Source organism: Echiichthys vipera (assembly GCF_963691815.1).
Source record: "Echiichthys vipera genome assembly, chromosome: 21".
NCBI classification, from domain to species: domain Eukaryota; kingdom Metazoa; phylum Chordata; class Actinopteri; order Perciformes; family Trachinidae; genus Echiichthys; species Echiichthys vipera.
The window spans coordinates 22,798,358-22,813,204 of NC_139846.1; the positions used below are offsets into that span (position 1 = coordinate 22,798,358).

The window sequence follows — 14,847 nt, forward strand, 5'->3', positions numbered from 1 at the left end:
GGGACAGAAAGACAGTGTGAGTGCGCCCTAAGATGCTGGTGTCCGTAATGGTCCGCCTCACACTTATCTGTGTAGTCCGTGTTGCCCTTAGTGGAACACACTGTGTCGTATGATCCCTGGACCACCCCTGGTGTGCCATGAGCAGTTTGCACACTGCTTTTTTTGGGATGTGTTTTAGTGCATTGTGATAATCTCCCCTGGATCAGATTATCAGCTGGTACATGCTTTATTGGAATCTATCCAGGCGGAGCATTTAGACGAAACATCATTTGCCCTATTAACTCAGAGCTCAACTCATTTCAGATGCTCTCGGAGGAAACATTTGACAGTAGACAGAAATGGTACGATGGTTGACAACAAATAGCTCTCATGCGCCTAAAATATTTCGGCCTAATCCTTGATTTTCACCACTCTGCCAAATTTAGTGCACACACACTCGGATAAGCCCACCCATGTGTGCAGGACTTACAGTAGAGAAGAACACACTGTACAGTGTACGCATGAGTAATTACTGTACGTCAGATGTGCATTTAAAGTCAACGCACACTTGCATATACACACACAATCGGACAAGTGGAGCAGTGAATGTTCCAGATTCATTAGAAGGATTGACACTAAATACTTTGTCTTATAATGTATTAGACTTAAAACAATGAGCTGAAGTTAAATCCTCTTGTTGACATTTAATCCCACGTGTGTGTGTGTGTGTGTGTGTGTGTGTGTGTGTGTGTGTGTGTGTGTGTGTGTGTGTGTGTGTGTGTGTGTGTGTGTGTGTGTGTGTGTGTGTGTGTGTGTGTGTGTGTGTGTGTGTGTGTGTGTGCGTGTGCGCGCAGATCACATCTGTTATCCACAGAACCCATCACTGTGTCCTGCGTCTCAACAGAAACACAAATACTCACAACTTGCTGCTTTTACGGTTTGGTTTGGGAGCCTGTAATAACAAACAAAGTGTTTCTGAGGCATCGTCCTCCTGGAAAACATGTGCACCAGTTCCAAGGATATGATCCACCTATGTGCCCTCTAGAGGGAGGACTATGCTGTAAATCTCCTCATGCCAATGATTAGAATCACTGAGGGAATCCACTCATCCAGTTTAGTCTGCTTGAAAAGTTCAATTCAATTTTATTTACAGTGCCAAACCATAACAAAAGTTATCTCAGGACACTTTACAGAGTAGGTAAAGACCACACTCTATGACTTATTTATGATTTACACAGACCCAACAATTCCCCCGTAGAGTACGGTGGCGTTGAAAACCTTCCCTATAACAGACAGGAACGTCAGACAGACCCAGCTCTGTGGAGGACGGACATCTGTCTGCACCTGAGAGAGGAAGAAAAGAAGAGAGAGAGAGAGAGAGAAAAGACGCACAGATGATTTAAGTCGAGAAAAGCTTTTAGTGACGTTCTTTGTTCTCCAGTTCTGATATAACTAATGTTATTGCAGAATTTACACTAACCTCATAAGGAGCCGCCATTGTTGTTTTAACAAACGGTTGTTTATCTGCGTTGTAACCCTCGGTTCCCCCCTCAACTGTCAGTAGCTCCTCACAGGAAGCTGATTGGTCAGATCACCGTGGCTCGATACTTATTTCACGTGATCCTGCAATTCTCACATGAAAACATTTTGGTATTGTACCCAAAAACGTATCTGCTGTTGGTTTGGCTCCAGTCAAACGTTCTTTATATTATACATTAATATGATTTTACTGCCATGTCCCTGCTTACACTGATGATGGGGAAGTTATGAAATTCAACGCACATGTTAGCTGAAAATAAATGATAGTATTCGATACGGCTGAATACTTTCAAGCTTCATAACCAGAGGCGATTCTAGTGTCTGTTGGGGCCCGAGGCAAAAATTAACAGGGGGCCCCTTAAACCAGCGTTCATCACCAATATGCTATAAATAATGTGACACCAATAAAAAATTGGGGAAAATGTAAACATGTTTATATTTCAAAGGTGAATGATTCAAAGCTTCATTCAGTTATCCTCAACTGAAGCTTACATTCAGCAGCCTGAGTGTGTGAGATCATGTTTTTGCCGTGGTCTTTGAGGTCATTTTAACTTTTGTCGTCTCTCAGTTCTTTTGCATACAAACAGCTGAGAACATCAGTAAAAATGTGACACTCTTTGGCGATAGAACTGTGTAAAGCAGCTGTGCAAAGCAGCTTTCGCCGTGCAACGACACCTTCAGCAATCAAAAAAGTCTGAAAGTGCAGCGTCACATCTGTTAATGACAACAGGCATGAATGACCCAATAGCTTATGAATGAACATGAGACTGGCCGTCTACCTACACGTGCCCGAGCATGCATGCACACAAACACGCATACGCACTGCTAGATATGGCCAGATGGTGTAATCCTTTAGTATTCCCTGTGTTTCACATTTTTCCCCTCCTGTGTTGGGATTATGCTGTTGTCCAATCGGATTTCGGCCCACTCTCCAGTGATGATGTGAGATGAATGACAGGCGGGCGGGCGGATGAGTGAGTGAGGCATGCAGTAGGCACACTGTACATCAGGTTGTGTACAACATACTGTGTTGGATGTAAACGCTCCACACGGCCAAAACTGCTGTTGCTGCCATTTTGTAGAGGCGGTCACTGACCATCACTGTCCAGGTAAGAGACAGGCCACTTTGCAGGCGTCAATGTTTGGAGGAAACAAGCATCGGCTAAAAAGCTTTCTTTAATCCTCAAAAACATGATTTAACAGCATGAATCTTCTTTTTGACATTTCGAACTGGATGCATTTGATTGTAGCTTTGTTCTATGAAGTTATTGTTATGAAGCCGAGGGGGAGAATGGGTTGTACGATTTAGAAGGACGGATTAAATTGGATTTAAATGATGTGTAACATGGCAATATGGGTGCGGTGTACTTTGGAGATCATTTTGAATACATTACAGGCCCCGAATTTCCGTTTGCTGGAGATTAAAGTATCCATTATACCTCCCGCTGTAGACTAAAAATTATATTTATAATTCATTTCCCTGGAAATTTCCATATGCTCCCAGATTATCTCCATAGAATATAAAAAAAATGACTGTAGTATTTTGTCCTCATCCCGTCCTGTATGATTGTTTTCAATGTTTGTAGTTTAGATGACGCTGCCTTTTCGTGTGTGTGTGTGTGTGTGTGTGTGTGTGTGTGTGTGTGTGTGTGTGTGTGTGTGTGTGTGTTTGTGTGTGTGTGTGTGTGCGTGCGTGCGTGTACTTTGATTCTCTGAGTGTCAAAATCAGAATAGCACCTTCTTCTGACTTGCAGTCTAGCTGGTATGTACAGTGTATCCAGGCCTCCGGACCCGGTAGAGAGCTCCCAGCCACTTACTGTCACACTGTATGTAGTCTAATTTCACGCTTACTTAGCTGTTTCAGCACTCGTGGCAGATTAGCGAACGTGCCTGGCCGCATGTGGAAGAGAGTGCACTGATGAATTGCAGATGCACATTTAATGAGGAGAGAATGGAAAAGTGTGTGTGAAAGTGGGCCCGTGGAATTAGTGCGCATATGCTCAAGTTCACGGTGTGACATGCGTGTGTGCACCTGTGACTGCTCATAATACGCACGACTGCGCAATTATGTAGAATTTCACAGTCATTAATATCTTCACTAGGGTTGGAAAATGTCAATCACAATTCTCAAACCAACGTACACTTCTGGTAACGTAAGAGGCTCCGAATAAAAGCTTCCACCGAATACAATCAGTGTGACGGAGCTGTATCGATCTCTCGCCCCCTGCAGGTCAGTGCTTCCTGTGCATGGTGGACGTGGTGCCAGTGAAGAACGAAGATGGCTTGGTGATCATGTTCATCCTCAACTTCGAGGGCATGACAGAGGACCCACTTCTAGACCCCAAACAGGAGCTCAACCATCGCCTGCCCACCTGGCTTGTCACAGGTAGCTACTGACTGAGCTATTTGTTTGTTGTTTTCCTGTTTGATGCTAATCGAGTGAGGTTTGAGCAACAGCGAGAGCCCTTTGTGTCCAAGACTTAAGGTTTTTATCCGTTAATTTTTTCTTTTAACCAACCTAGTGTGCTGGAGAATGAAGCCGACGCAGACGTCCCAGAATCTGTAGTTCTTCAAATGGCCTTGGGTGTCATCCCATAGTCTTTTTCTCGGCACTTGCATACGTCAGTGGCTAACATGGCTGCTAGCTAACACTAATTAGCTCGCGGTAGCATGATAAGAGTTCTTACACATTAACCGAAGCACCGACAACGTAGTGAGTGAACCTGGAGTTTATTAAAAGTGTGTTTTGAAAGCCTGGTCGGTATCAGCTCGTCTCGTAGTAAAGTCCATTCAGATCGATTACCAAAGTCAATCAAAGAGGAATGAGCCCATTGATGCTTCAGTTAATGTGTAAGGACTCTTATCGTGCTACTACAGAGGTTTGGTGTTTTTCTGAGCAGATAAGGGGTTAAGTGTAAGTTTAAGTTTTAAGGCCTGCACCGTGCTGCCCCTAGCTAATCAGTGTTAGCCACGTCCGGCTGTTAGCGACCCTACAGGATTTCTTAATACGTTAATCGTTCAAACACGAAAAAAATGATCTCAATGGCTTATTTGATTACTTTATCTGCAGAAAAAGACCCAGGGATGATTTTACACCGGAATTACGCTTTAAATACGTTTGGCTAAAAAAACAAAAAAATGTTTTGGTCTCTATAGTCAACTTCCACCTTCGTGATAACTTCGACTGGGGGCATTTTTTATGTAACTCACCTGTTTAAAGTTGTGCAAAATTAAGGGATCGCCGCTTTGACTGACAGGTGGGTGTCGTCACAGGAGACTGTAGGTTTTACGTCACAGAGACTACGTCCATAATTTATACAGTTTGTTGTCCTGCGCTCACTGTGAATATATATATATATGTCAAGCATGCTCTTAATGCATTTCATTTTATTTTATTAAAAACCACAGAACTCCTCAGAACAAATAAACCAAACAATAAAAAGCAGTATTTCCTTTTTTTTGCACATCAAGCACCTTTTTTCTACCTAGGTAAAAGTCTCCTTGAGATAAACGTGGCCAAGTGACGGGATAAACATTGTTCCAGCAATAAACACAAACAATATTTGTCACTCACTACAAATGAGCGAGCACCGTATCCAGTTTAATATGCAATACAAAAACAAAAGCAGTCGTGAACAGGTTCAATTTTCTAAAATGAATTCAGGGGAAAAGTGAAAGAGCAAGAGTGGGATTTTCTTGATCCATTAAAAACGTTGACCCAGATCCCACAATAGTAATCGCTTCGGACAAGACGACAGTGGGCGCACACAAGTAAAGACATAAATCGCCCTCTTGACGACACACCACTCTGGGAAATGCTAAATCATTTTGAGTGCTCCGGGGCTTTAACATGCCTTCGTGTTCATTTGCATTTCCCTTTGAATAACCAAAATGGACTCAACATGTTCAATCAGAGAGAAGTGACGACCATCACTTTAATTCACCTGGATCCTTTTTTGAGAGCGAAAGTGGTCGTGACATTAGCTAAGTACTGTCATATCTGGGAGTCCTGTGTATTCAGAATCAGAAAACCTTTAACGTCCCGTAGACAGGGAAATTTGTTTGTCACAGCAGCAACAGAATATTACAAAACAGGAACAAATTACAAAATAAGATTAAAATAATAGCAAAAATAAGCAATAAAGTTCAATTTAAAAAGGGAAGAAATAGAAATAGACAATATACACATGATATAGTGCAGTTGTTCTGGTTTTGTTTGTTTTGTAATAATAAATAAATATGATTAAATATGACCAAATAGTGCAAAAACAGAAGTGACCTTAGTACAGGCATGTTGCACAGTGCAGGGTACAGGATGAGGTCAATAGTACTTGTGTTGGATCAGCTTTATTATTATTATTATTTTTGTGCACATGAACTTAATGTTCCAGAGGGACGACCCTGGGAAACAGCATCTGCAGTAGGACAGTGATCATATTTGTGGTCAAGTCCGTCTCTCATCCAGATTTCTTTTTTTTAAGTTTGTGACTAAAACCCAAATCTAATCAATGTTACTGTCCCAGATTCCTGTAGATTGTTTTTGAAGCTTTATTTTGAAGGTCTATTAGACTCAGCGTGATCCAATTCAAATCCCTGTCTCCCCCTAGCGTGACCCCCGCTGCCGAGAACATACTCCTGCATCCTACCTCTACTTTTCTCTCTCTTTGATTCACACTTTCCTTTAAGTCCCCCTTCTCCATGTTCCTTCCTGCCACAGTTAAATATCAGCCATCCACCTGTCGCTCTACAGGCAATGAGTCTTTTCCTCCATCTTCCCTCCGCCCCTTCCTCTCCTCCAGGTCGCCCGCGAGGCTTCAAGCTGCGTCTTCCCCTGCTGCGCTCACTGTCGAACAGTAAAGTGTCCCTGGACCACGCAGAGGCCGGTCAAATCCCCACGGCTACACTGCTGAACCCGGACCACCACAGTCACGAGTCCCTTGGCCCGGGGGAGTTCCTGCCGCTGCCCCCTTTACCACTAAACCACCAGGAGCAAATTAGTGGAAGCAGGTAGGCTCTGTGAATCATTCTCAGGACATGTTTGGGACATAGAGATGCGTTAGCGGAGGCTTATTTTATTAAATACTGATTATGTGGAAAATGTCTCTGTAAGCGTGGTGCTCTAGGGGGATTCTTCCATAAAATGTTCTGCCATCATAAAGTCTGATGAATGTTTGTCTGGCTTTGGTTCGGTGTGGAATCATTTAGTTAAGGGACTCTCAGCTTATTAAACTTGACATTTTGAGTATTTCAACGACGCTCATTGACTTTTAACCTCCCAATTTGACTTTTGCTGAGAATGAAATCCTATGAAATGAGAATACACCCGTTAGCGATTTTATGGACATAAAAGAATTAAAACTTTTGGTTCTAAACTCTATTTAAAGTCAAATATACAATAAACACCTTAGTAAAAAACAAAAAAAGTAAAAATGTGCCTCTGCAAAGGTACTCACACATACCTCCATTTTCATGTTTTCAAGAAAAACAACACAAACAAAACAGACAGAGAAGAAGAATTACTTTTATTATTCATGTTACACACACACAGGCCCCAAATACACACACACACACATGCACAAACAGGACATATACATGCAATTAATGGAGAGATGTCAGAGCGAGGGGGGTGCCGGTGGATCAGCACCCCGAGCAGTTGGGGGTTCGGTGCCTTGCTCAACAGCACCTGGGCAGTGCCCAGGAGACAAACTGGCATCTCTCCAGCCACCAGTCCACGCTCCATTCAGACATGGACTCTTGCCAAAACAAACAAAACAAATAGTTTAATATTACTGTATGTTTAGTATCAGTCACTTAATTAACATGTAAATACAGAGAATATATATAAATCACCAAAAGCATCGTTTTCTGCATTATACATATATATATATATGTATATACTGTAAAAAACATATGTTTTCATGTTACTATGGAAACATATCGGCCAGAATCAGCCAACCAATGCATCAGCATGTGTTCCTAATGTGTCTCGCTTTCATTTCTTTTTCATATGTAAAGCTCTTTGTAGCAAATGAAGATTAAATGCTTCCTGCGAGGAAATCCTCTTGTTCCCATTCCTCCTACAGTGAGGTCAAAGGTCACCGGTCCAACAGCAGCGTTCTAATGTTTTAATACCCATTACTCTATGTCCTTTTTTGATCCTAGGTCAGCTCTTCAGAGTTGGCCGGAAGACCGCCGAGAGGTCCAGTGCACCTTACTGGGCCCTGACCCTTCTCTACCCCCTCCTCCTCCGCCACCACCGCCCCACAGAACCCATCTGGCGGGTCCCCTCACCCAGTCGTCACCCTGCGTAGCTCCTCACCACCACCGCCTCAGCCTCAACCCGGACGCCTCGGGCTCCAACTGCACCCTGTCTCACAGCCGCTCGCGGGAGAGCTTCCACAGCATGCGTCGCGCTTCCTCCGTCGACGAGATCGAGGCCATGAGGCCCGACTGGGACCGTAAAAACCGCAGGGCGAGCATCCGGCCGGGCAGCAGCAGCACTGGTGAGGAAGAGGAGGCGGGGGAAACAAGAGAACCATTTCTTCGATCTCTTTTCGATTGTTACGTTACCGTCTGTGTGTGTGTGTGTGTGTTTGTGTTTGCTTGCAGGTGCGGTGAACAGTAAGTCCAACATATTGAACTCCACGTCGGACTCTGACCTCATGCGGTACCGCACCATTTCGAAAATCCCTCAGATCACCCTGAACTTTGTGGATTTCAAACCTGATCCGCTCATCGCCCTTCCATCGGGGGAGATGGACATCATAGCTCCCTGCAAACTCATCGACCGGACACATCACGTCACAGAGAAAGTCACACAGGTAGGAGGCCGTTTCTGCATTGAGTGTGTGGGGTGTCAAACGCAGGGAGAAGGGTGTGTGTGTGTGTGCACAGTATCCTCCCTATAAGCTGACCAGAGTTCCTGTGGCGATACTGGAATTCTTGGAGCACCAGCTCAAGTGAATGAGAATGAGATTGATTGAGCTGCGATGAGATGATGACGGAGGGGGGGTGTGGTGGAATTCCAGTTACTGATAATTGACGTCAGGAGGAACAGGGGAAATGATGTATGGGAAAGGTGAAGCAGCACTTTCATTTCCTCAGTCTCTCCAGCTCCGTCTCTTCCCTTCCTCTCTCACATGCAGCACCACATCACCTCCCTCACACTAATTGCTCTTACAAAAGCTTCTTCTTCTCCCTGTAGATGCTCCGTCTGAAGTTCTGTCTTACCGCAACGCTCTTTATAATGTCACTGCGAGTCGCCGGCTGACACCATTTCACTTGTGTGAAGTGGAATATCTTTTAAAAATATGTTAAAAGCATTTTAAATCTGAGGAGTTATGAGTTTACTCCGTGGCTGGAATATTCACGTTGAACAAGGATTTGTGTCTGTCCACCACCTGCTGAGGAAAACATGAAATCAAAGTCATTCCGTTTTGGAGACACGGTTTTTGTGCGAGCAAATGTATCGGCACGTAAAACGGGTTGGTGCACTGTTGGTGTGAAGCTGACTCTGTTCAAAGCGTACTGTTCACCTGTGTTCACCTGTGTGTGTGTGTGTGTGTGTGTGTGTGTGTGTGTGTGCGCACAGTATCCTCCCTATAAGCTGACCTGTGGCGATACTGTGATTCTTGGAGCACCAGCTCAAGTGAACGAGGATGAGATTGATTGAGCTGCGATGAGATTATGACGGAGGGGGGGTGTGGTGGAATTCCAATCACTGATAATTGACGTCAGGAGGTGAACAGGGGAAATGATGTATTCCCCATCATTTCCCCACTGTTCACCTATGTACACTGCACATCTGTGGGTGAAGTATAAAAAAGCCAGCCTTCAGAGACCGCAAGTGGCATTCTATGACGCTCTGAGGATACTTTTCAAAAGGCCCGGATGGATTGTTGCGAGTGAGCCGATTGTGAGCACGGGAGTGAACACGCTGCACGCAGTTCTGAGGAATGTAACGCACGGGTTCATCTGCCGGTTAAATGACTCTGAGGATCTAAATGTTGGGGCAATGGTGAACGTTATGTACAGTGACACGCACTGTAATTGTCAGTTTTGGGGGCACTGGTATAAGTGTCTTTTAAAAATCAGTCATTAGATTATTATGTTTTTATTATTATTATTTTATTGTGTGATTCTTAATCCTTTTGTACACGTGTGTCTTGTCGATCTACACGGGAGAAGTGACACGGGACCAACTTGGCCCAGAGCCCAAGACCCGGGGCTACCTCCCTGATTTTTCCCGGGGCTCTGGGAGGTCGGGGGGCGGCTGGGGCGATTTTGTTGTGGAGGCCTAAACCTAAACCTTACCTTCTTTTTGGAATTACGAGGGAGCATTTTTCTCCTGCCATTCATCCTAGAGATGAAAAATATGAAACCTTAATCTGTCTCCTCAGTTTCATTCATTCATTCATTCATTCATCTTCAACCACTTGTCCCTGTCGGGGTCATGGGGGGGCTGGAGCCGATCCCAGCCGACATCGGGCGTGAGGCGGGGTACACCCTTGACAGGACACCAGTCTATCACAGGACACATAGAGACGAACAGAGACAGACAACCATTCACACCTACGGGTGATTTAGAGTCATCAATGAACCGAACACCTGCACGTCTTTGGACTGTGGGAGGAAACCGGAGAACTCGGAGAAAACCCACGCAGACACGGGGACAACATGCAAACTCCACACAGAAGGGCCCCAGCCAGGATTCGAACCAGGAACCCTCTCGTATAATAGCTCGTATAATAAAATAGCTTTAAAATGGAATATATGGAACCTTAATCTGTCTTCTCAGTTTCATATTAATGTATTTGTTACAATATGTCAATTAGGTCAAGATATTGACATGACATCCCACATTTTTTTCTCACATGCATGTATTTTCTTTTGTTTTTAAGGCCATCAGAAAATAACCTATATGCATATTGACATGCACAACAACTAGGTTGGAACACTGAAAAATTAAATTATGGTCAAATTTTATTGCAGGTTTTGTTTTTGCATGATTAGTTTGATTTGTCTGACTGATGCTCTGTTTTTATTCAAACTTAAAAACGAGGCCTGGGAAGTCCTTTAATCCCAAGTTGTAAACCTGGTGTCTTTGTCTCACGTGTTGGGAGTGAGATGAACAAAGAGCAGAAAAGATTACATTAATTCCCTGTAGTCCACATGGAGTCACTAAAGAGGAACGTGAGCGAGCTGTTCTTTTATATTCTGTGAATGAGACACCGGGCTGTACTTTCCTCTCGCAGAAAGAATGGGAACATAATTCAGCAGAGAATAATCCAAAGTTGATGATGCAATGCAATATAAACCTACGGTAATCATGCTGCAGCTTGCAAGGTCAAAACCTAACCCTCATGTGTGTGTGTGCATGTATGTATGTGTGTGTACATGCATGCATGTGCATTAACACATACTGTGGTGGCATTGTAGTGCAGATGGAGGAAACTGCACCAGCTGTGTCTCCAAATGTTATGGATTTCTATTTATAGACCGTTAAAGGGAGAATGACGGAAGGAAAGACCAGGTGAACTGCATTTCCACTGTATAGTAATCCATTTAACATGAAAACTGTTTGTTTTCTTCTTCATCTTTTGTAACATGATGTTGGGGATCATCATCTTTAGTCCCCTGAATAATAGATCCAGCTGCCCTCTGCCGTCCTCCTGGAGTCAGAGAGTCTGCTGGTTTTCAGTCCACTACTGATTTCATTGATCCCTGCGTTTTCAACTACAAAGAGAGGAATCATCAGTTAAATCTACAACTGAGCCGTGTGGTTAAAGGCAAACCTTTCTTTGACGTATGTGGTAAATGCCTGCGAACAACTGCTCTGCATGTTATTATAAGAGCACCTGCATTACCAGCTCAGGCCTGAAGATGGCAGCACCACACCAGGTACTGTGATGCCAGGCCTCTGCGATCCTTCAGAGGAGCAGAGAGAAGAAGATGTTGAAAGGCAAACAAAGCTGAATAATTGAAGTGTGCCATAAAAACATCAGGAACACATGCAGATTTTCTCTCTCATTTGGAAAAGCTACGGACACTGCCCCCTTCTCCTGCTCTGAACGTGTTGATTTCTCTCTTCTTCACCAGGCTGCTTGCACTCACACTGGCTAATGGAGTCTGACTTCTCTTGCTTTTGACATAATTAAACAACAGTTAGTTCCATTTGCCAAGAAAAGAGGCATTATACGAGTGCGGATATACAGTAAAACATCACTGGGACGGGACCTGTCTTTACATGTATCACTCACTTTTCAAGTGTTGTTACAGTTCATTCATTCACCTTTAACCGCTTGTCCCTGTCTGGGTCACTGGAGCCGATCCTAGCTGACATCGGGCGTGAGGCGGGGTACACCCTGGACAGGACGCCAGGCTATCGCAGGACACATAGAGACGAGCAGAGACAGACAACCATTCACACCTATGGGCAATTTAGAGTCATCAATTAATGGTTCTGCTATCATCATTTTTGGATGGAAGGATAGATAAAGAGGAGTGGCTGAGAGGATGCTGAGAAAGAGGCGTGAAGGCCTGAGCAGACCACTGAACAGCGGAGAGAAAAACTGGCGTCCTGCCTCACTGCACTCACTTGGATGCACAGATACACACATAAGTGACACTCGCAGCTCCTGCGACTGTGGTCATATCCTATAGGGGACGCTCAGATTGGCTCTGAACTAAGATATACACCCCGCACACTCACCCATCACAGCCCTCATACAATATTCCTGACACACACCCAGCTCCATACATGGCACGTGGACATGTACACACACACACAGTAGGGCAAACTCACTCACAGCTCCATGACACTCTCTTACACTCACACACACTGCCTCTCCACTCAAGCAGCATATCGCAACCAACTCCGCAGTGGGATCCAATGGAGCAGTGGATGGAACAAACTGCGCCCAGCAGCAAAGGGGTAGGAACCGTCTCCATCGCCTTAAAATCTAACAGAGAGAGCTACTGCAGATGGTGCATGTGTTGGTGAATTGTGTTTATAGCGTTTAAAGGGTTAAAGGGGCGTGTGCATTGAATGCTGTGTGACTGCTGCTGAATGTTGATGCTGGGGACTTTTTTTAGTTGAAAGTGTAGAGTGCTGATAATGTTCAAAATAGTGTGTAGGGTTAGGGTTAGGGTGTTAGGGTTAAGGATTAGGGGTTAGGGTTAGGGGTTAGGGTTAGGGTTAAGGTTAGGGGTTAGGGTTAGGGGGTTAGGGTTAAGGATTAGGGGTTAGGGGTCAGGGTTAGGGGGTTAGAGTTAGGGTTAGGGGGTTAGGGTTAAGGATTAGGGGTTAGGGTTAGGGTTAGGGGGTTAGGGTTAAGGATTAGGGGTTAGAGTTAGGGTTAGGGGGTTAGGGTTAAGGATTAGGGGTTAGGGTTAGGGTTTAGGGTTAGGGTTAAGGATTAGGGGTTAGGGTTAGGGTTAGGGGGTTAGGGTTAAGGATTAGGGGTTAGGGTTAGGGTTTAGGGTTAGGGTTAAGGATTAGGGGTTAGGGTTAGGGTTTAGGGTTAGGGTTAAGGATTAGGGGTTAGGATTAGGGGTTAGGGTTAGTGTATCTTGGACATGTATTTCCATATTTAAAATCATTAGAAGAATTTGAATTAATTCCTCACGTACACTATTAACGGATTATTTTCTTTTCGTGCTCTGTCGTTTCTCTTAAATGATGAAAGTAAGAAGTCAAACTGTCAAGTCGCGTTGTGGCTTTTAGGAACTCTGGTGGTCAAATGTCTCTGCGTGCCGTGTTACGACACAGAGGTCCAGTTCCAAATTCGTAAAGGAACACGAGCTCCAGTGAAGTTTGTGGTACTTTGATGAGACTCAGTCCCAATTAAGCAGTATATAAGAAGTCCAACATTGTGCTTGTGACTGTTTTGCCGACAAAAACAGAGATGACGTCTCATTAGTTCAATGCTGGGCACCCTGGTGGGGAAATTGTGAATGGTGGTGGCAAAAAAAGTCTCACTTAAAATGATTTATTTGCTTAGTTTTTCTCTGAACCAGTTCATTTTCTCTCCTCCCCCTGCTGATGCACAGAAACTAGAACTCAAACTGTGTCCTTCTAGTATATCAAAACAATAACAAAACATTGGTTTTTTTTGTGCTTCTGGTTTAAAGTCTATTAAATTGGACATTCGGTGTCACCAGTGAAGTCGCTTTACTTTGTGAATTTTGAGCTCTGTGCATATGGGGTATTTATAAGGGTACTGTAATGAACCACTTATCAAAGAACAATTATGCCATTACACATTTGTCTTGCATTAAATGGATTGCAGGTTGGGCATATTTCTTTAATGAGCTGCCTTTGCAAGGAATGAGAGGAGGAGATCTCTGCGGAGCAGGCAGGAGAACTGTGTCACATCTTCGCTGTACTGACTGTGTGCGTGTTTGGATACAACCTCATCTGTGACGTGGAAGTGCAGTATATACAGTATAAGTTTGTGTGTGTGTGTGTGTGTGTGCACTGGGACACTTTGTGCCTCTCTGGGTAGTTGTCCATCTATCACATTTCTCTCCTGCACAGTGACGTTTCTACTGGAGCAGCTACAGTGTGGAATAAAAATTATCATCTATCATCGTTATCATCTGCATATTTTATGTGGTTTAGAGGTTGTTTGCAGATGCACATGCAGACATGTACAGACATTTCTTAAAGGTCCCATGTTGTGTAGGAAAAATGAGATTCTCATGTCTATTTAGATTATAAAGCAGGTCAAAGTGCTACATAAATCTACATACATACATATACATATTAATGTGAAAGCCTGTACACAGTCCGTATTCAGGAACTGTACCTTTAAACGAGCCGTCAGGACTTCTGCACGGTTGTGATGTCACAACTACACTATATATAGTTAGAAAGTGCTGCTTCAGAGCTGTTACAGTCATTCCCTGGCTGTAATGACGGTACAGAGATGCAAAAAAAAAAAAAAAGCGGACCATGCGTGGACATTTAAAACAATGGCGGCGAAAGGTTCACGTTGGTGTGATGCGGAGGTGGAGTGTTTACTGCAGATTTGGTCGATGAAAAGATTCAAAAACAGTCGACAAGACGCACAAAAACTCCGAGGTCTACGGAAAGATTTGTAAACAAAGCGACGCATCGAGATGACGTCAATCAATGCGTGTGACGGCGTATGGATAGGCAAGAAGCATTCGTGCGAGGCCCAGGTAGTGTGAGTACAAACGGGCCTGGGCCGCGGGGGGAGAGGGAGGGGGGGACAAGTACCCTAAAGCACAGGGCACGGGACGGACGGACAGTGTGAGTGCGCCCTTAGTTTATTTCCAAACACTGCCTTCAATGAACTGCACACA

General features: G+C 44.2%; 1 protein-coding gene across 1 annotated transcript in view; it reads left to right on the forward strand.

Moving 5' to 3' along the window:
• kcnh2b (potassium voltage-gated channel, subfamily H (eag-related), member 2b) overlaps positions 1-14,847 on the forward strand; it is a gene marked incomplete at both ends in the record, with an annotated part of 255,721 nt that overhangs the window by 132,111 nt on the left and 108,763 nt on the right. The window contains 4 exons of the mRNA XM_083936372.1: positions 3,749-3,904; positions 6,318-6,525; positions 7,681-8,021; positions 8,128-8,339. Coding sequence (XP_083792498.1) covers positions 3,749-3,904; positions 6,318-6,525; positions 7,681-8,021; positions 8,128-8,339 — 917 coding nt within the window. The remainder of the gene's footprint in view (positions 1-3,748; positions 3,905-6,317; positions 6,526-7,680; positions 8,022-8,127; positions 8,340-14,847) is intronic.